Genomic DNA, 20,890 nt, shown 5'->3' with positions numbered 1-20,890 from the left:
TTTTTTCTCTTTTGTTTTTGTTTTCTTTTTCCTGGCTCACCATAGGAATGCTGAGGCATTGCAAAATAGATTTTAACTGGACAGCCTGATTTGAAGTCGTGGAAGTGCTCTAAATCAAATCCATTTGCTTGAGTAACGAAAGGGTAAACTGGAGACCATGTTGTAGGTGTTAACGTTTCAATATGAACAAGTATTTCAGATAAATTAAAAAGGGCAAACACTGCTTTCTAATTTTTTTTAAAGTAATCTCTACACCCAACGTGAAGCTTGAACTCATGACCCCGAGATCAAGAGTTGCATGCTCCACTGATGGAGCCAGCCAGGTGCCCCTGCTTTCTAAAATAGAAGCAAAAGTTATTGGATTCTCTCCATTTTTTGTGTTTATTACTCTATTTTCTGAATATATACCTGAGATAAAAAGACAACCAAAATGATCAACAAATGAAGACTGGTTATAGTCTTGAAGCCTAAATGGGGGCAGTAGTCTTGCTTCACATCCCACGGTTCTAGTTTTTTTCTCAAATAGCAGGATTTAGATCTTTTCATTAGTACACTAAGCAATCATTGTTTGTTCTTACATGTACTAATACAGGCAGAAATTTAAAATTTGCACAAGCGACATTCTCTTGGGTTAAAGATGTCTAAAACATCATTTCTCCACGATTGGTTTTTTTTTTTAAAATTATATGAGCAAATATGACCTTTTGTATTATATGGATTAGAAAACCTCCAAAAAGCAAGAACACTGAATCACCCTGTTGTTTGTAATTGTCTGTTTTAAATTGAATACTCACTGGTATTCATGTTGGCCTTTGAAAAATTATGTCTACTAAACCTCACTCTCTGTTGGAGCTGTGACTGCATTGATCTGGCTTCGGTTTTATCTGGGCACTCGAAAATGCAGGCATTTCACTTTGTCTTACTATTTAAAAAACTCTTAAACGGGGGTATTTCTGCCTGGAAGATGCAAAAATTTGAAGGATGCAGGGTAAAACCACTTCTAAGATTTGCAAAGTAAACAGAACCTAGAACAGTGAAGGTCGTTTAGGACAGCAATAAATAAGGCCACACATATCCATTTTCATTGGGAAAGAATGGAATAGGGACTGTAATGTTACTGAATTTACAAATAACTCTATGTTCATTTTCTTATTTCAATGTTATCTCCTTAGCTTCAGAAAAAACACAAATATCAGAAAGCATGATTCATAATATAATAAAATATGCTTCCTTTTCTTAATTTAAAATATTTCATTTGATATGATTTTCTTTTAATTTTGTCTTTTGTATTTTCTCAAAAATTCTTTTCTTTACATTCTGACTTTGACCATACTGGAAATTAATTTTGCCTTTTTTTTAATTAAAAAATGTTCCAAACTATTTTTCTTAGATGTGATTCTGCCTATTCTAACAGTCCTATACAAGCTTTAGAATTCTGTCTTTATTAACACGTAAAAAAAAGCATTAGCCAATACTCTACGTAGGAAGCCTCTTGTTTGAATAGGTGAGATGTGGGAAAACTGCCTTCTACTGATCTGTGTGCAGGTGTCCGCAGTTGCTATGACCGAAGTCTGATTTTTGGAAAAACTACTTTTTTACATTTTTAAAGTCTGGGTGCCCTACAGGTTTTCTTCCCCGATTCCTTGATTATTACTTCTGTCTTTGCTTCTGTGTGAACATGTTTTAAATTATGCATTGTCAGATTTATATAGAAACATGATATCATCTTTAACCTCTGAATTTCCTCATGACAAAAGGTGAAGAGAGAGTGTGGCAGATACACGGTCCCTCTCCCACAGAGACAGCGAGCAACCCAGGCACACTGTCCAGCCCCCAGTCCTCCCCCATCACAATCTGCCCCCAGAACCTCCATAGCAGTCTGCTTGTGCTCAGAGCCAAGGACTCAGGTCCTCGGAGATTTTGAGATTAATTTGGATTTGGCAAATGTCAGAGGGGATTTTGTGGTTAAATAATGCCAGATTATAGGACTTCTAGAATAAATGGAACCACATCTCTAAATATAAACTGCATCTTTGCTGCTTGCTTGTTGGCAGAGTTTTGAACTATGAAAATGCCTTTGTGATTCGTTAAAATGAATAGCTACTTCATGCTCTCTTCAAAGTCCTTAACTTGGATTTATTAAAGTGATTGTACAAATGATGGTGTGGTTATTACTAAACACATCAAAATGATCACAATCCACTCTTAGTTAAACAGTCTGCAGTTTAACAGTGGTAAAAAGAAAAAATAATGGACAAAGCATCGACATTAAGAATTAGCAAAAAAAATTTACATATTACCAAACATGTCTAGAAGCACATATCTAATTCAACTGTCACTTGCCCTCTGAAATCTGCCACCTAGCTTAAGCAGTTTTACTTTCAGTTTTTTACTATTTTGGATAATGTCCACAGGGTGGATGTATTCCTGGTAATTCTGATTAATGACTTTACCCTAACTTCACTGTGCACGGTGTTTTGGACTAAATTTGTTTCATCTGTTATTTCAGGATTCCCTAGAGCGTCCCAGGCCTGCCCAGGCCGAGAGTGACGAGTACAGAGTTATAGTCAAGCCCTACATTTTAGTCAAGAGATAACTCACCAAACTTAATCCTATACATAATATGGGAAAAGTGGGACAACATGGGATAGGGATTTTAGAACAAATGAGCTTTGGTTGATTTCAGATTATTTCATTGAATCTGGAAAGAATGACAGAAGACAAAGAGTAAATAAGTGTTAATAGTTCACATTTCCATTATTATACAATGGATACATAATTTTAAAAATCTAGTTAAAATTTTAAAATGAATTATAACCAAATGTCTTTTTCCTCCTTTTCTACTGTTTTAAATATATATTTCTAAACTTTCACATAGTGATGAGATGTAAAAATATTTATTTTGATTCAATCTGGAAAGCAAAGATGACTTCAAAAACACAACGGAAAGCTCTTGGAATGAATATGAGAAATCCCTAGCTATATGGCAATGCTCCTGCCTATTAACACAAAAGAGAGAAGTTTAGAGCTTCAGGTAGGACTGCTGGGCTTCTGTTATCAATGGGAAGCTGCTGATGGGTCTTGCTAAGTCATACTGTTTCTTCCCGCTTTCATTAACAAATCAGCCTCATATGTGAAAAGGACTAGTGTTTCAAAATTGCAAATTGTGCGGCTACCACTAAGAGTTGTAGTGAATGAGAAAATAGTACTATATCCATATACCAGAAATTCCCAACGTGGGTCCTGTGGAACACAAGCTCCTTGGAATGTTACTAGGTGTTACTCAAAATAAGTTTCTCTGGCCAAATTAATCTGGAAAACACTGAGCTAACTGAAATTACATTTGTGGTGTGTTTCTTCTCTTCTCCTCACCGCCCACCTATAGGACATTTAAATAAAACCTTCTATGTGCTTATATGCACTAACTTTTTAAGATAGTATCTTTCCCAAACTCATTTGACCATGGAACCCTATATTTGGAAGATCATCTTTGGAATTTGTGTTCTATGGAACACACTCTGGGGGAACACTGGATTCTATTACTCCTGCAGTGTTCAACTAAGTAGTTCCAAAGTCTAGATACCAATGATTTAACCTAGAGTTAATTAAATAGGCCCCAGTGTGTATCTAACAGTCATGTCATTTCTGCAGAGCTGGTTCAGGAATGCTGGTGTGACCGGCTAAGGCAATTTTAGGAGAATATTAAGGGAAGATCAGTCTAATGATGATGGGTCAAAGGAGAAAAAAATCATTTCTGAAATCATGGAAGAATAAAGCTTCATCCAGAGTGTGTATTCACATACTTTCAAATGTACAGTGAAATGTTGCCCTTTCTAAACCTTCTTCATTGACATGGTTGTAAGAGCATTAGATCTGGCAATAATTCAGGGGGAAAAAAATCCGGAAAATCAAGATATACTTGGCAAAGGAAAAGGTGATCACTCCTTTGCATATCCCTCATGTATTGCCGGATACCCAAGTGATCCAATTCAATAATGTCATCAGTTTCCCAGAATGACTTCAGATAGGATTGAAACGATGCCATCATCCTCACGCAATCCCGTTTGCACAGAATGTATGTGGGCTGAAATCATTACAGTTGCATGAAATAAGCCCTGTTTTAAATTACCCAGATTGCATATGCTCCTCACTCTAGAAAACACTCTCTGTAATACTCTTATTACATAGACAAGATTCAAGAGGCCAATACCTTCTATCTAAGGCAAGGAATAGAACGTAGCTGCTGGTTACCAGTAATGTGTACATATACGCACAGTCATGTTGTATTAGAATAGTGACTTCAGAGCTCAGGGCCTTGGGCAAGTTGGTCACATAAAATGAATGCAGGTCTTGGGAACTAGCTTTGTAGTTTTTAATGTAAGTATTATTTATTCCTTTAATTCGAGAATTGCAAATACAGTGAATTTTCAAAAAAATTTTCCCTATCTTGTTCTATCCCCTCCCCCCAATCCCAACCCATGTTAAGAGTACAAATTGCTGGGGGGGACAACAGCAGAGCGGTGCATTCATGAGGGTCTGCGCTTGGCATCTTGCTGGGGGCTCGTAAGCATGTGGTCATTCATTCCCAACTTCATTTGTAAAAGAAATGAAAAACCATCCCCAAATTTGGCACTATGGGGCTATTGGCAATGCGAACTCGGGCTGGGGAGTCTGGGCAGCCTCATGTGATAATTCCAAAGCTTTGGCAGTGCTGTTTAGGGAAGCTTCACATGCAAACTTCTCAAAAAAATTTCCCTAAAGGCTAGATTCAACTTTTCCCTTGTTGTCCCTAGAAAATGAGCCACAGGGCACCCCTGGAGTGATGTCTGCAGACCCCTAACAGCTGGACGAGGGGCAGAGGGAGAGCTCCAGGACGGGGGAAGGAAGCAAAGTTCCCTGATTTTAGACATAACTCTTAATCAAACTGCTACTATTTTGCCTAAAACATCTGTCTTTAAAAAATCTACAAGCCAAAGTGGGAGGAAAAGAGGCAGAAAGAAAGGGAATAGGAAATACACACACTACATGGTTAAATTCAGAAATGAATTAATTCTACAAACTAGAAGACACCCGGTAACCTCAGCTGGAGGGGAAGGCCAACACACCTGTCCTCGGCACCACCCAGGAAGACCCTGCTCAGGGTAAACAAACACTAACTTCCTGTAGCTTTGCTTTTTCATCTTCACCAAAACATGTCTATTTTCATCTTACTAATAATGATCATGGAATTAAAAGATCTCTTTCCCTTGTCAATATAAATTTTAGGGTTAAGTTAAAAATAAAAAAGGAAATTGGACTGGGTAGCATAAAATGCTGAAATTGCTTATTCTTGACCTTCAGTTAGATGGTGGGCTTTGGTAACTCGCCAGAGTCAGGATGTCCTAGATCTCCAAGCAAGGCCACCTGGCTTGCCCATCCCATCACTGAGCACAACCAGCCTGTCTCCCATCTTCCTCTCCCCTGACCCCGTCCCCAAATACACACATCCAATTGTTCATTGTCTCTCAATAGGCAAATATTTCAATCTAAAATGGTGACAGGTATTTTGTACTAGAACTTCCTGTAGCTAAAAAAAAAAATAACCAGGGTTCTAATTCTAATGCTGGAAATTCTAATGTTACAGTTTACAAAAGTGAGCAGATCGCTTGGGAAACCATTATTAATTCTCATTGCAGTCAAAGGACGGTAAGTGCTTGGAGGAATCGAGTCAGGCTGCAGCCCTTGGCAGCCACAAGGGAAGCTTCATCCTCCCAAGTTCTCCTCTGGAACCTGCTTCGGGAAAGCTCCACAGTTGAAGAAGGGCAGGGGAAGGAGGGGCACTGTGGGCTGGAGGTGGCCAGTGAACTGGACCTTTGAGAAGCTCTAAAGACAAGTGTCCACTTGAGAAGGACAAAACCAGGTGGACACCTCAACATTTCAGACACAGAAGGGTGGGGACACAACAAAAATCTTGTCTGGTTGTTTGAGCCACCTCAGCCAGGCAAACGGGCTGACCCAGCACTCGGTCAATTAATTTATAAAACACTGAGTTTGGAAACATGACTCTGGTGACAGGGCACGAAGAGCAGCAAGCCTGGCCCCGAAATAACTCTGAGCCACTTAACAATACAGGTTTGAGCTTGAATTCCCAGCCAGTGAGCATGGTTGCCGCGGAACGCAGGGTGGCGGGGGGGCGGGCTGTGCTTGCCTGGGGAAAGCTACCTGGTGTGGACAGTGATCTGCAACCGAATGTTATAGGCAGCTGCCTCTCCACTGTCAAGGGGAAGCACGCGCCAGCATTTTATCACCAAATGCCCAGCTCCGCTGGGCACTGTGTCCTCGGCTTCAAGGAACACACACGCAGTTCAAGGCTGTGCCGATCAGAACACCGCTTGAAAGACACTTGAAGGCTACTGGGACAGGAGAGAGAGAAGAAAAAAACCCCCACAAAAACGGCCGCTGGAGCTCAGTTCAGAGTGGTGACCTCCCCAGCTTTCTCTCCTAACGCAAACAGCAGATTTCCCAGGGGACACTGTGACTTATTTGGCCGCTATTTCCCTCCATCTACCCTTAAAGAGTGAAGAAATTATGGTATTGTGATTTGCTTTATCCATTTCCCCTAATAGGTTTCTTGGTAAGACAAAAAATCGTGGTGTCTGGTGGTGGTTTCACAGCTGCCTATTACATAAGGTAAGGTAGAAGCAAAAGGTTAAGGTCATGCACGATTAGGATAAACGCACGGAGACGGGTCAGGTGGCACAGAGTCTATTTAAGTAAGAAAGGAAGCCAGGGGAAAAGGTTATGTGTGCTGTGTGGGCGGTCTCATCCTCCCCCCTTCCCCCCGTCTCCAAAAGCGGCCACGGAATAATAAACCATTTCACATCTGTGTCTGGGCTGCTGCTGAGCAGAAAAGCTGGGCTCAGGAGGACAAAGCCCCCTCAGGATAGCTCTGCCTCTCAGCAGCGGGCATCGGCCCGTCCGCCCAGACTCACAGGGGCCGCGGCAGCCCGTCCCCTGCAGCTCCGGAGGCCTGCTCTGTGCACCACTCCAAAGACAGGACAGAGTCTGATGCCTGGAGAATCCTGGAAGAGGTCTTGAAAAGAATCCCAAAGGGGAGAATATATGGCACATGTGCCGTTCACGTCATACTTGTGAATCTACAGCTATATATTTATATATTTTGAACATCGGAGGAAAGAATTGGGAACACATGAAGAAACCATTTTCCAGCCTCTCAGCTATGTGGGCCAAGAGCACCCTCTATTCATTACTGCATATAGACCTATGCCCACCAGGGAGGGGAATCCCACGTCTAGGTGGCTGATCCTAACTGTAACTCCCACGCTTTCACTACATTAGAAGAGACCAGTGTGTTGAGAGTCCTTTAGGCGAGGGCAGCCGAGACCCAGAAGGGTTCACTGCTCTTCCGTTTTGCTGCTATTCCTGAACTTCACCACCATGACCGTTATATTGTCAGGGCAGCCTCTGTAAAATGACTGTAAAACTATGCTCTTAGCCCCAAAGTGAGGTTCATCCAAGCGCTCCTTGATGAATCGAACGGCTTCTTCGTTGCTGAAAGCATCCCAGAGGCCATCTGATGCCAAGATCATGAACTCGGGCTGGAGCTTGTCCAGGTCAAAGGTCAGGATATCTGGGTCTGGGATGACCACATTGAGATTTTTCAGCGGATAATCCCCCAGGGACCGAGACATGGCCAGGATTCCCTGGACCCTCCAGGAGCCATTGAAACTGATAAAACCACCTGCAAAGACAGAATGAGCCCATTAGCTTGAGCAGTTGGTATCTCACACACACGGGAGAATCTGGGTGCACGTACACAAGGCTCATCTCCTGCATGTGCCCCCCTCACCTTCCCTGGGCACTGCCAGGAAGGAGTAGCCTTCCCGCCGTATGGCTTGAGGTTTCACACTCTACCAGGAGATCCTCATCTTAAAGGCTCTGAGGAATATATCAGTAAAAATAGTGAGGGTAGGCAGATGCATGTAGATGAGGGCATTGGTTTTAACTTAACAACACCTTGACGGCTCCTTGATTGATAGTAGGGAGCCCTAGGGTAGGGATTCGAGGACAATGGCCAAAGAGCGCTGAAAGGCATGAGGACGGGAACCAGAGACACCACTGGGCTACTTCATTTAGCTTTAGGCTGCCCCTGGGTGCATCTAGATCTCAAAACAGCTCCCCAAATAGGATTGGGATTAAAGAAGGGTGTATTTTAGCACAGTAGAGAAAGGTTCAGGCTCTTGGGTCGGACTGCGTAGATTTGATTCTTGGCTCTGTCACTTCAGTTGAGAAGCTCTAGCTTTCTGATTCTAGGTTGCCCTGGCTACAAAATGGGGACAATAATAGTACCTATTCCACTGAGTTGTGAGAAATAAAGGAGTTACTCCATATAAATCACTTAGCATAGTGCCTGTGTATCACATGCACTCCATGCACTCAATATTGTCTATTATTATTTTTTCTTTAAGGGAGCAAGGACTTTGTTCATTCACATATTATTTGTCAGATATCTATTAAATGTATACTCCATGCAAGGCATTTTGCAGGCTATAAACTTATACAAGATCCAGACCTTTCTCTAAAGAAGCAGATAGTCTAGCAGAAAGGAAAAGCTACATGTATTAACAACTATGAGCACAAAGCAGTATTCTTTCGAGAAGAAACTAGTACCTGCTAAATGCTATAGTCAGATGAAGGAGGAGCAATGATACCTGGTTGTGATGATCAGGGAGAGTGAGCAATAAAGCGAGGCTTTGAATGATGGGTAGGACCTCTACGTATGAGAACATTCCAGGAAGTGTGGTCTAGTAGGCAAGAGCATGGGCTCCAGAGTCAGTGTCCTGGGTCTCGATTCTCGTCCCACTATTCACTAGCTGTGTGTCCTTGGGCACACATGCCTCTTTGAGGGTCTACTTCCTCGGTTGTAAAATGAGGATAACATTATCAAGCTCATAAGGTTAGTAAAGAGAAATCATATGTAAAGAACTAGGCTTGGCTCCCAGCACAGAGTGAGCAAACAATAAATGGCAGCTGATGTTGCTGTTCTTGGAAACAATAAAAGGAGTGAAGACAGAAGGACCAACTCGTATTTGGCCCAGACTGGTTGTAGTGTATTGTTATGCTAAGTAGGACAGGGAAAGGTGTCCTGAAAGGAAGGCTGAGGTCAGAGAAAATACACGTAAAGGTAATAAAATCAATCACTGTCCCTTAAGCCTTGCTATAAAATACCCCTTGACACAGGTTAGATTAACCTCCTTGGAGACAGTGTCCAAACTGGCCTCTATAAAGCATCCCTGGAGGGTGCGGGTGCAGGTGGGGGGTATGGCAGGGACGAGGAGAGAGGATACAATGGGAATGCCATTGCAGAAGGGCACGCAGGATGCTAAGATGACATTTCCAGGTATCGTACACACATCCTTGCGTGGAGTAGGCTAACTGAATCTTAAGTCCAGGGTCACAGCAGACTCATGGGGAAATGGTGTCTTTGTAAGTAAGGAAGCCAGAGTATTTGCTCAGACTGCTTGCAGCTCATCAGAGCTTGATAGATACTCCTAAAATATAGTTTGTTCCATCCCACAACAAAAAGCCTGACTAAAGCTCTCATTAAAAATTATTCTGCATCTCAAGCAGTTACTGAAGCAGGAGGTTGTAATACATTTCAACAGTTTTTGACTCAAAAGTACAGTTTCCTACTGTGAAAACTCAAATGTTGATTAGGTTCCGGGCAGAGGCTGACCTGTAGAGAGAGAAAGTCAACTGCATTTACCCCAGGCAGCAGGGGCCCATTCTGGTTAGAGACCCAGGGTACGTGAGCTCCCCTTGGACAGCTGGGCCTGCCGCCTGGCATATTGTGCAGAGCCAACATGCCGCAGTTGTCAGTCTGGAGAGGGAGGGAGTCCTCCTTTCCATGAGGTAGAAAAGAATCCCCCAAAGTGAATCATGAAAATGTAATCATCAACTGATAATCTTCCTTCAAGTCTTTGTCCTAATATCACCTTAGTGAGGCCTGTAGTGACCACCCCCGATACTCCCCATTCCCTTGCCTGCTTTATGTCTCTTCATAATAGTTATCACTTTATAATATACTAGATAATTTACTTATTTTTACTTATTTATTGTTAACATTCCCCATCCCATCCCAATTCCAGAATGTAAGTTTGTATGCCCAGTCTCTAGATGTTGAAAAAAAAAAAATGAAAAGAGCCCGCCCCCCAACCCCAGAATATTTACTTGTGCCAGGCACTGAGCTAGATGCTGGGAGTATAGAGAGGAACAAGACCGAATTCCTGCCCTCAAAGAGCTCACAATCAGGAAGGCAGAACAGATAAGAGAGCCAGGTATGTCCATATTGTGAAAGGTAACCCAATAGGTTACCCAAATAGGATATTGGGAAAATGAAGGGGCACCTAACCTAGACTGGGGGAGCCTTTGGTGCAGTGACAGGGAAGGCTTACCAAAAGGATACCCTTAAACTGGGTCTTAAAGGACAAGTAATTGTTATCCACTGGCTGGTGGGGCTGGCACTTGCCAAGGTACAGAGCTAGCAGAAACATGGCTCACTTGGGGAACGGTTAGTTTGGTGTGGCTGGAGGGAAGCAGGGTAAGGCAAGCAGGAGCCCAAAGATCTCATTAGCCTTTAAACTAGGAAAGGGCTTTTTGGGGGGCTCTTTTGGAATCTTTGGCCACGAGGAGGGCAAGTTCGGTGGCCATTTATTTGCCAAGAAATGTCACAAAGTCAAGTCTCAGCTACCTCAGCAGCAGCCTCTGTGCTGATCTACTAGTCACAGGGTAACTGAATATCTTATCCCCCACAGGCAGTCCACGCAAGCCACCTTGTTCACCGGACAGGATGGCAGACAGTACTTGGAGGTGTTCACAAGCTCACCAGCTCTCTTTATCCTCTTTCTCTCCTTCAGTTGGTAAGGCTTGTGATCATGAGACAGAGGAATGGCGTTCCCGTCCTTGTCGCACAGGACCCCTCTCGAGTCACCCACATTGGCCACCGTGAGGTCCTTGTCTGATAGTAGAGCAATCAGACACGTTGTACCTGGGAAACGGAGGAGAGAGGCATTGTAAGAGGTCAGCGGTGCGTTGAGATTCAGCTATTTCTTGTTGTTACTGGATTCTTCGGTCATTAAAACTGCTCCTGCTGGGTGAGAATTTAACTCCAGACACTCCTGAGAATGATGGCTGTTCACTTCAACAACACTGATCAAATCTGACAGGCAGTTTTCTTAACCATGTTAGAATGTTACTGAAATAGGCTAGGATAACATTATCATTTTCCCAAATCATTTTTGTTTCTGCTCCTCTTAATTTAAACACATATCACATTTAAAAGGATTAGGAGAGAATCAAAATCAGTCTGAAGCTTCTGGCAGTTGATATATTATTTTTGCTTCTCATTGATGCCTCATTTCTGTGGAGCCCCAGTTGAAAGTGGGGAGGAGGGGGGTCTTGTGAGCTCCTCGGCTGGAGGGTCTGGAAGAGGCAGTAAATGACAGATACCAACAGCCTGATCCTATGGCGCCGTGAAGGAGATGCCTATACAAAGTCTGATGCAAAGACGGGCAGCCAGAAACAGGTCAGCTCCAGGGTGTGATGGGGGCAGACTATAAAGCAGAAGCAGAAAAACCTACAGTGAAGACAGAAATGAGATCTAGGTAGATGGGAGGTGGGGGTTGGGGTGGTCAGAGCCAGAAGGGGAGCCAGACGGACGACCTGCTTGCCTGGAACCTATAAAAGACACAAAAGGACAAGCTCTTCTCAAACCCCTCTTGAAATGAGAATGGATAAAAGCAAATAGAGATGGACAGTGTGGTCCCCCTGGAGCCTGGCCTTATTTCCTGCCTGGTGTCCTCTGTCTGACTGTTTCCTCTGTCCTGCCTCCCTCCTGACAGTGTCACTGAATATGCAAATGCCTGCTGAAATGTACGACCCATTAAGCTGTTGCTTGAAACTGTTAACGCCTTTGCTTGTGAAAATTATCCATCAGTGTCTTCATTAATATTTCCCTCCTCATTTAGAAGGTCCTATTCTATAACAGAATGTAAACTGCACCTAAACAGCTCTTTAGCCTTCACAGAACAATAAACAAGACTGAATTCTTAAGTGGACACAAAGAATAAATACAGGTCAATATCAGGAGCAGGGAGAATAATTAGAATATTTAGCATATTCAGGTATTATAGTTCAGTTTGAAATTCCATTCTTAAGCCATTTAACTCAAAACTGCCTTGGTCGGCAATGGAAATACATGAAATATTGGTCAACTCAGGATTTCTGATATGAAAAGCTTTGTGAAAGAAAAAAAAAGTCTAATCTTAGGGATTCCAAGCAAATTGCAAATCTTTTACCTTTAAAAAACACTGTAAAAATGAAAACGTAAACACAAAAACCATTCATACCATTAGAGATTGTTATTCTCAGTTTTTGCTTAGTTGCCTTTTAGTTTTCAAACATTCTCACTTTGTCCTCAAGCATCTGATTAGGTTAACTTGTCTAACACAATCAGAGACTATAAGGCACATTCGTAAAGTCTGAAGGTGAAATAGAAACTTTATTGGATATTGCATGGCTTGGGGGCAGTGCGTTCATAGACCTCTTCGAGTTGTCTCTTTAGCCCTCTTCACCTCTTTCCTTCTCACTCTGCACACTCTGAGAGACCATGTTCCTGACCCTGGGCTCCACTACCATCCAAGCCTGTGCTGCTAGCCTGGTTGACACTCCTAAGGTCCGTGTCAACTGGCGTGGAGGTGTTTCGATTTTCCTGTACTGCCGGGGATCCAGGGAAGGGCTCTGCGGCGTCCCTTTGAGAAGACCAGGGGGATCCACCTGGCTCTGGGCCCTTTCCCCACCCCATTTCAGCACAGCAGGTCTACACCCATCTGTTAGCTGTACTGAGCTGCCACGTAAGTCTTTTTTTTTTTAATAAAAGAGGGGAGAAGTCATTCCTACAGCTAGAAAAAAAATTGCAATGTAATCGCGTATGTGATTAAGAATCACGGAAGGGTTTTAAGCAGGATAGTGTCATGGTGAGATATGTGTTCTAAAAGATCGTTCCAGTGGCAATATGGAAGATAAAGTGGAACCAGGGAGAAAGATAGAGATAATGAAGATCTGAATTAATGTAGTAAACATAGAGATAGAGGGTAGGAGACCGATTATTTAAAGCCTAAATGGAGAGGTCACAGAGAGTGAAGGAAATAAAGGAGAGGGGAACAAGTCTCAGGTAATGTCCTACCTTCTAGACGGTGGGTGGGGGGAGACCTGGGTGTTTCATAGACAAGGACTTAAGGGGGATGTCTGCTTGGGGCTTCTGGGAAAGGCTTTCTCTCTCACTAAAGGAGACACAATGAAGAAAATGACCCACTTCTTTGGTCCAGTGTTGGCTCACCTGTTTCCCAGAACTGTGGCAGCCATCTTGAAATATGAGGCAATATGCCTCCGGGTCAAGGCACTCTGCTACAGGTAGAGCAGAGAGGTAAAGAGCCTGAGTCCCTAAGATATCACGGAATGGCTGAACCAGCCTGAAAGGGGCTTGTTCTGTGAGACAGTAAATATCTTTACTGCTCATGGCTTTTTAAGCTGGATTTTTCTGCTCCTTGTAGCATCCTAACTGGTTCAGGGGCTTATAGTCCAATAAGGGGGTCTTTGGGTGGATTTAGAGTGTCTGCTTTGCTTTACTCACATGTGGTTGCATATACCTAAGATTCCTGGTCTGCCAATTCCTTTGTCAAGGACACAATTCCATTGTTTCGTGGGTAAAAACGATCTATCTCATGACATGTATTTCAGAAATTTATTGCTTTGAGACAGCTGGGACTGCCTTTGTTAACAATAGAATCTTAGACCTGGCCAAAACGGGTGAGCCCCAGATGGTGGATTAGAGCTGCAGGCAGTTTTTAGGATCACTGAAATGTCACCTTTCCCTCTCTATAGAAACCTGCCTATATCCTGGGTGGCGGCCCAAGCATAATCTTCAAAAACTGCTTCACTGTAGGCAATTTATCGTTTGTGCCTTGCAGTTGTAGTTTGGGGTTGCAAGAGAGAGTCTATAATGTAATCTTACTTTACAGAACAAACTACCTTGTTGCTGAAAGACTCCAGAAAAACATCATGTCCAAGAGAAAATGGACAAAATCACCTTTTCTTTTGCTTGCATGAGAAAAAAACACCCCCCCAAATTTTGGCCACAAGTTTTGATATAAAAAATTTATTCCATAATTGTACTATTTGTCACATGCCAGGGTCTGACAATATTACTTAATACCTCAGGATGTTTCTATATCAACAATTTAGTCTAGAAGAGAATGTAATTGCAAATCTGGAAGATATCTTGGAAATTTAACCTATTAACCTCACTTCACAGATTAAAAAAATGAAAAAAAGCAAATTCACACAGACTAGACTTCAATGTCCTAATCGAGTGAGGTCTAGCAAGTTATTTAACTTTCAAGCCGCAGAAAATGGCACCCAATCCAGTTACTCAAGCTAGGAGTCATCCTTGTTTTTCTTCTTTTCTTTTCCTCATTCCTAACATTCAGTCCTGCATTAAGTTCTGCCACTCTTACCTTTAAGGTACATCTTAAACCCCTCCAGCTTTCTTGTTCTCATTGCGTTGACTCTAGTACAAGCCACTGTCCTTTCTAAGTGGTGCTATTTCAGCGTCAGGTGAAAATGATGGTGGCCAGGTCCTGCATGGTCTGGCCCCCACCCAAACTGTCCAATGTCATATCATACTACTCTTTCCCTTGCTTTCCCTCCCTTCTGCTGCCCAAACATGCCAATCCTTTCGTTGTCTTCTGTTCCCTCTGCCTAGTATATTTCCCTGTCTTTGACACCGGCTGATTAATGCATATGGGATGTCTTAGTACAAGTGTGACATCATCAGACGGGTCTTCTCTGATGGGGTAGATCTTCTCTTTACTCCCCTCACTGCCCTCACAATGCACAACTGTGTAAATATCTTTATATTTATTTAAACAATTTAATTAATGCCAATCTTCCCCTGTACAATATAAACTTCACAAGGGTAAAGGCATTGCTTGTTTTCCCTACTACAGTGCTGATGCCTAGAACATGGCAGGTGCTCAATATCTGCTGAATAAACAAAGTAACGGATGAATGAATAAATAATCACACACTGTCTCTTTGATCCCGATCTGACATAATGCTAAGCTCCTTCTGACTTGCTCCGAACATGTCCACTTAGGTCAATAATGCGATGCACACCATCTTCCAGATATTGCCACAGCAGGGAGACGCTCAACTGTAGCAAAATACATTTTACACGTTGATCAAAACATGAGGACCGTCCTGTACAGGTATAACCCGCTCACAGGCACACTGCCCCTAACTAGAGAGAGCCTCCTGCCCAGGCCTGTCCCGAGTTCTTCCCTCCAGCCAGCTGAGGCTTCTGGTCCAACGCAAATGAAACATGGGCAGGGCTTCTATCCTCACCACACCCTCCAAGGCCGTGGCACCTTGTGAAGTGATGAAAGTGCCCCATGGCTGTCATTACAGGCACATTCTGTGTCTGCTTCTGACCTCAGTTTGTACTTGAGCGAATCTCGCACAGTTTCACGTTGTCCTGTTAATTCTTGTTTTCTTTAGGGAAAACCCACAAATGCAAATTAGTCATTAGTCTATTCCTCTAAACCAGCATTCTCCCCTCTGATATAATCTCTGGGAGACAGACAAAGTAAAGGCACACAAGAAAATCTCTTCTAGACTTATCTAAATATTCTGGTTGGATGATATTAGGCACTTCATTCACTTGGTGAGTTGAGCTTGAGAAAAATGCAAATCTTTTTTTTTTTTCTTTTAAGTGGACTCCACATCCAGCATGGATCTCACGACCCTGAGATTAAGACCTGAGCTGAGATCAAGAGCTGGATGCTTAGCCAAATGAGCCACCAGGGTGCCCTGAGAAAAATGTAATTCCTAATGGAGGTTAAGTAACTTGGGTTAGTTGGCGCATCTTTGGAAACCCTAGTTATCAGTTTTTTTTTTTTTTTTAGTTATCAGTATTTTTAAAACTTAGTTTAATTAATAGCAAAGTGGTAATAACAATTTGCTCAGCACTATAAACGCCACTAAGTGGCTCACAAACACACTTGTAGTTGATTTCCTGACTCGTCAGTGTGGGTGAGGGGCAGGTATTATTGCCCCCCTTTGAGCAGACAGGAAAATGGGGCGCCGAGACTTCCAGTGTCTTATCCGTGGTGACACCGCTCAAGGCACATGTACTGAGTGACTACGTGACTAAAAAACCTGGGAGTCCAGAGTGATTACTCTAGTAATAACAACGATAGACCCTATGACTGAAATTTTTCATTATAATGCTAAACACATTGTGTAACTTAATCTGCATTACCCTTCAAGATAAAGCATAGTTGTCCCCATTTTCCAGATGGGGAAACTAGGTCTCGGGTAGGATAACAACCTGGCCAGGTCACACACTTGGACCGTCTGATTCCACTTTAACAATCAGCGCTTCTTCCTATTCTAAGCTGTTCTCCTACTCCCAGAAGTCAAGATTTCTGTGACCTGTTTCTACCTTTCTGTTTTGAATGGTCCCCATCAACTAGCCCCCTTTTACAGTGTACCTTGGTGCAAGTCACAGAAAAATTTGAGAGTCAGGAAAAAATTTGATTATGTGATACGAAGTCCACCTAATAGAAATGTGACTGTATTCACTTAAACAAAGCTGGTACAGGGAACATTCTCAATAACGAGCAATCGGAAGGCAGTCAAACCTCTCTGAAATCAGAAACAAGTGGCTGGGATGAGTTGATCTCTAGGTCCTTTTCAACTTTAATATCCTGCTGCTCTTGAATTGGAACTGCAAACTCCAATGTCTCCAGGGAAGTAGGCCAGTAAGAAAAAGCTTGTGGCCCTTCTGGAGTAGCTTTATCCCCCTACTTTTGACAGAAGCGCAGGTTCTGAAGTGTTTGTTTTTTGGTTTTTTTTTTTTAAGATTTTGTTTATTTGACAGAGAGAGACACAGCGAGAGAGGGAACACAAGCAGGGGGAGTGGGAGAGGGAGAAGCAGGCCTCCCGCAGAGCAGGGAGCCCGATGCGGGGCTCGATCCCAGGACCCTGGGATCATGACCTGAGCCAAAGGCAGACGCTCAACGACTGAGCCACCCAGGCGCCCCTCTGAAGTGTTTTCTACTCTAAGAGCAGGCAGGCAGGAGGACAAGGCACAATGGGCCTCGGGTTTCGGCGTCAGGTCCACAACACGGGAGTGTGCGTGGGGCTTGCAGTGAACACATGCGAAGGGGACAGCAGTTCCTCAGCGATAAGGTCACTGCCATGTGGGAATGCAGGCCCCTTGTGAATAGTTCTTCAGATTTTTTTTTAAGTTTATTTACTTATTTAAATAATCTCTACACCCAACGTGGGGCTCGAACTCAACCCTGAGATCAAGAGTCACACGCTCCTCTGACCAGGCCAGCCAGGCGCCCCTTTCTTCAGATTTTTGAAGGGAAGCCATTGTTATGTGAACTCTCCTGATTTTTAAGTGTTGGCAGCTTTTATTTAAAAAAAACAGTGCAAGCCAAACAAAAGGCAACTGTAGTCCAATGATTCTTTGACTCATTAGACTAACAGCCTCTTTTTGGGCCAGGGTGATGCCTTCCTTATTCATTGTTGTATATATATATTTTTTTAATCAGAAAGTCCTTTAAAAGAAAGTGCTTCTGGGCGCCTGGGTGGCTCAGTTGGTTAAGCGACTGCCTTCGGCTCAGGTCGTGATCCTGGAGTCCCGGGATCGAGTCCCGCATCGGGCTCCCTGCTCGGCAGGGAGTCTGCTTCTCCCTCTGACCCTCCTCCCTCTCACGCTCTCTGTCTCTCATTCTCTCTGTCTCAAATAAATAAATAAAATCTTTAAAAAAAAAAAAAAAAGAAAGTGCTTCTTACAGCACTCATTCCATAATAGTGCTTTGTACACTCCACAGGCTCTGAATGCTAAGGGCGATGCTAAGCGCAGAGGTGACATGAGGTGCCTTTACAACATGTACCCGTGGTAGCACGGGCATGACTCATGCTTTGGGCTTCGTCAATATGTATATTCTAACCATGTAAATATTCATACCCTTATTAAAAAAATACATGAGCAGGGCTATATAGGTGATGAGATTTTAGACCACTTTGTTTTCTTTATATTTTTCTGCATTAAGATGAACACGATATGTCATTTAAAACCAAAATGTATTCACAGCACTTCAGGAGCAGATCCACTGCATGAAGCAAAGTATACAAGACATGAAACAGGAAAAGCAGAGCTGACAATCTCGGTACAGCTGGAAACAAAGCCCAGGAGAACAGCAGCAACCATGGTGACAGCAGCAGGGCCCACAGACAGTTCGAGTTCAGATTCAAATTCTACCATCAGTGACTCAGTGACAGACAAGCAAGCCTCAGCTGCCTTTAGGCCCGCAGCTCCCCCAGCCCCTGCCAAATAGCCTCATCTTACCTCTAGCAGAGCTACCTTCAACTTCTCCTCAGAGCAGAACTCCCGGCCCTGGTGCCAGTCAAAGCACCCTCAACCCCTCGTGCTCCCCACCCCCACTTTCCACGTGCCCACAGCTGTGATTTAAAAACTGGAGTCACGAGGGGCACCTGGGTGGTGCAGTCAGTTAAGCATCTGACTCTTGGTTTCAACTCAGGTCGTGATCTCAAGGTTGTGAGACGGAGCCCCATGTCGGGCTCTGCTCAGTGTGGAGTCTGCTTGACTCTTTCTCCCTGGGGCGCCCGGGTGGCTCAGTCGGTTAGGCGTCTGCCTTCGGCTCAGGTCATGATCCCGGGGTCCTGGGATCGAGCCCCGCGTCGGGCTCCCTGCTTGGCGGGGAGCCTGCTTCTCTCTCCTCCTGGCTCGTGCCTGCTCATGCTCACTGCCCCTATCTCTCTCTTGTCTCTCTAATAAATAAATGAAATCTTTTTAAAAAAAGACTCTCCCTCTGTGCCCCCCTCACATGCTCTCTCTCTCTCTAAAATAAATACATACATCTTTTTTAAAAAAGATAAAAACTGGAGTCACGAGAATCCTTATTTTCTGAAATACACCTTACCACAACATTTTCTTATGCGAGAGACACTGTAGTTTTATTTTTTCTTGGAGTGGGAGTGGGAGGCTGGGCAGAATGGGGAAAACCAGGCAGAATGAACATGGCTTGGGAGCCTTGTTTCATAATGCTCCAGGACACGCTCCCACATAATGCCACATAGTGACGCCCCTCTGTGACATCAAGTGTTCTGTAAAAGTATAAGGAAAAGTGCCATTTTTTTCTTTAGGAAAGGGAGCAAGAGATTGGGGGTGGGGTGGAGAAGAGGTCGCCAGTGGTAGGGAAGGGGAGGGGGAGACGGGGACACACACACACACACAGATGCATGACAGAGAATTTCGGTGAAGGTGTCAACAGCCTGAAGGCCATTCAATATATGCAGCATAGGAAAACCAACACATTTATAGGATGAGGAGAATTAGGTTTATCTTGTAAAGTTCTGACAACGAATGTTAGCTCAATAACACAATTCCAGGGCCTAGATGACATCCGGGCACGGTGACAGACAGAAATTATATTGATGAGCAACATATTGGAAAAAGAGCCCGCGAAGGCAGTCACTAATGAAAGAATCATGGGGAATGATAAGATCACTGTCAGCAGGGACTTCCAGCCTCCACCTCCCACAGCCACCGCTATGCTGAGCCCTGAAACACAGACACAGTGCCAGGTAGTTTGTAGATAAGACTCCCTGGCCCCCATCCCCTGTCTGCATAATCTTTAAGTCCGCCAAAGCTGACCTGCTCCGAGCTTGTTCACCAGTCTTTCTTGTAATAATTAACGCCACGGCAGAGACAGACCTGTCAGGGCTGATCTGTTGTCTGGAGAACTAAAGAGGGAGCTCTAATCTTTCCTTCTTTATTCCTTTTCTCTCGTCTACTGCCTGAGTCCTTGTTCCTTCCGACGCAGGCCCTCTTCAACGTTACATTAATGCACGTAGCTGGGCCGGGAGAATCACCGCTCGTTCAGCTAACTCCGTGCACAAGGTTATTGAATTAATACTAATTAACGATTCATACTAAAAACCGATAGTTCCACTGTAATGAGTTTTATAGTAGTAATGAGGCTGAAAGTTATTTTATGCTATGAGAGCCTAGAGCGGGAGGCGTCCGGAAAGAGATCTATGTGTGTAGAGAGGCTTGTACCAGCCAAGTGATGAGAACTACCACATACTGACCATTTACTGTGAGTCAGGCCCTATGCCCAGTCCTTGGCATAGGTAATTTCTTTAATCTTAACAGCCTATGAGGTACTATAGTCTCCATTTTGCAGATGACAAAACTGAGATTAAGGGATTAGCTCAAGGTCACACAGCTAGAGAGTGGCAAAACTCAACCAGTGTGTTGCCCGAGCGTTCGTTGCTTTCAACCTGGAGGCAGGCTGTTGCTAGCCCATATTCAGTGTTTTTGTGCAAAGCAGAAAAAGGTATTTCTTCCCTAAGACATTTTACTACCATCTCCATAAAATCACTAAAATACATATTTAGGTACATATGGGGAACCCTGCTTCTAAGGCCGTACCCTGCCCCCACCCACCCCAGGAAGAAAGCCACCATAGAAGAAGGCCACTCAATGAGGAATTCCAGCAGAAGAGCACATTAGAGGGTTTCTACTTCACACAGAGACTGGCAGGAGCCCCAGAGCCAACCTGAAGAATGAAATATTGTTAGCAACATCTCTAAGGCTGCATGTGAGTCTTACTGAGGACACATTAAGGACTTCTTTACTCAAGATCTGAAGTTCTAGTATGGTAAACTCTCCTTGTGGGTTTCCAAGGGGAGGAAGCAGGGATGGGACACACCCATATATGTAGGGAGGCTT

At 43.6% G+C, this 20,890-nt stretch overlaps 1 protein-coding gene across 3 annotated transcripts in view; it reads right to left on the bottom strand.

Annotated features, from left to right (window-relative positions):
• Nucleotides 1–2,115: 2,115 nt before the first annotated feature.
• PPM1L (protein phosphatase, Mg2+/Mn2+ dependent 1L) overlaps nucleotides 2,116–20,890 on the bottom strand; it is a 302,408-nt gene continuing 283,633 nt past the window's right edge. For all 3 annotated transcript variants that reach the window (XM_034998266.1, XM_034998276.1, XM_034998284.1), the window contains 2 exons: nucleotides 10,886–11,047; nucleotides 2,116–7,741 (listed from right to left, as the gene is read on the bottom strand). In XM_034998266.1, the coding sequence (XP_034854157.1) occupies nucleotides 7,395–7,741; nucleotides 10,886–11,047 (509 nt within the window). In that variant the 3' untranslated portion in view covers nucleotides 2,116–7,394. The remainder of the gene's footprint in view (nucleotides 7,742–10,885; nucleotides 11,048–20,890) is intronic.

The sequence above is a fragment of the Mirounga leonina genome, unplaced genomic scaffold, assembly GCF_011800145.1.
Source record: "Mirounga leonina isolate KUSES-001 unplaced genomic scaffold, KU_Mleo_1.0 Mir_115, whole genome shotgun sequence".
Taxonomy (NCBI): Eukaryota; Metazoa; Chordata; class Mammalia; order Carnivora; family Phocidae; genus Mirounga; species Mirounga leonina.
This window is presented reverse-complemented; position numbering and strand designations above follow the sequence as displayed.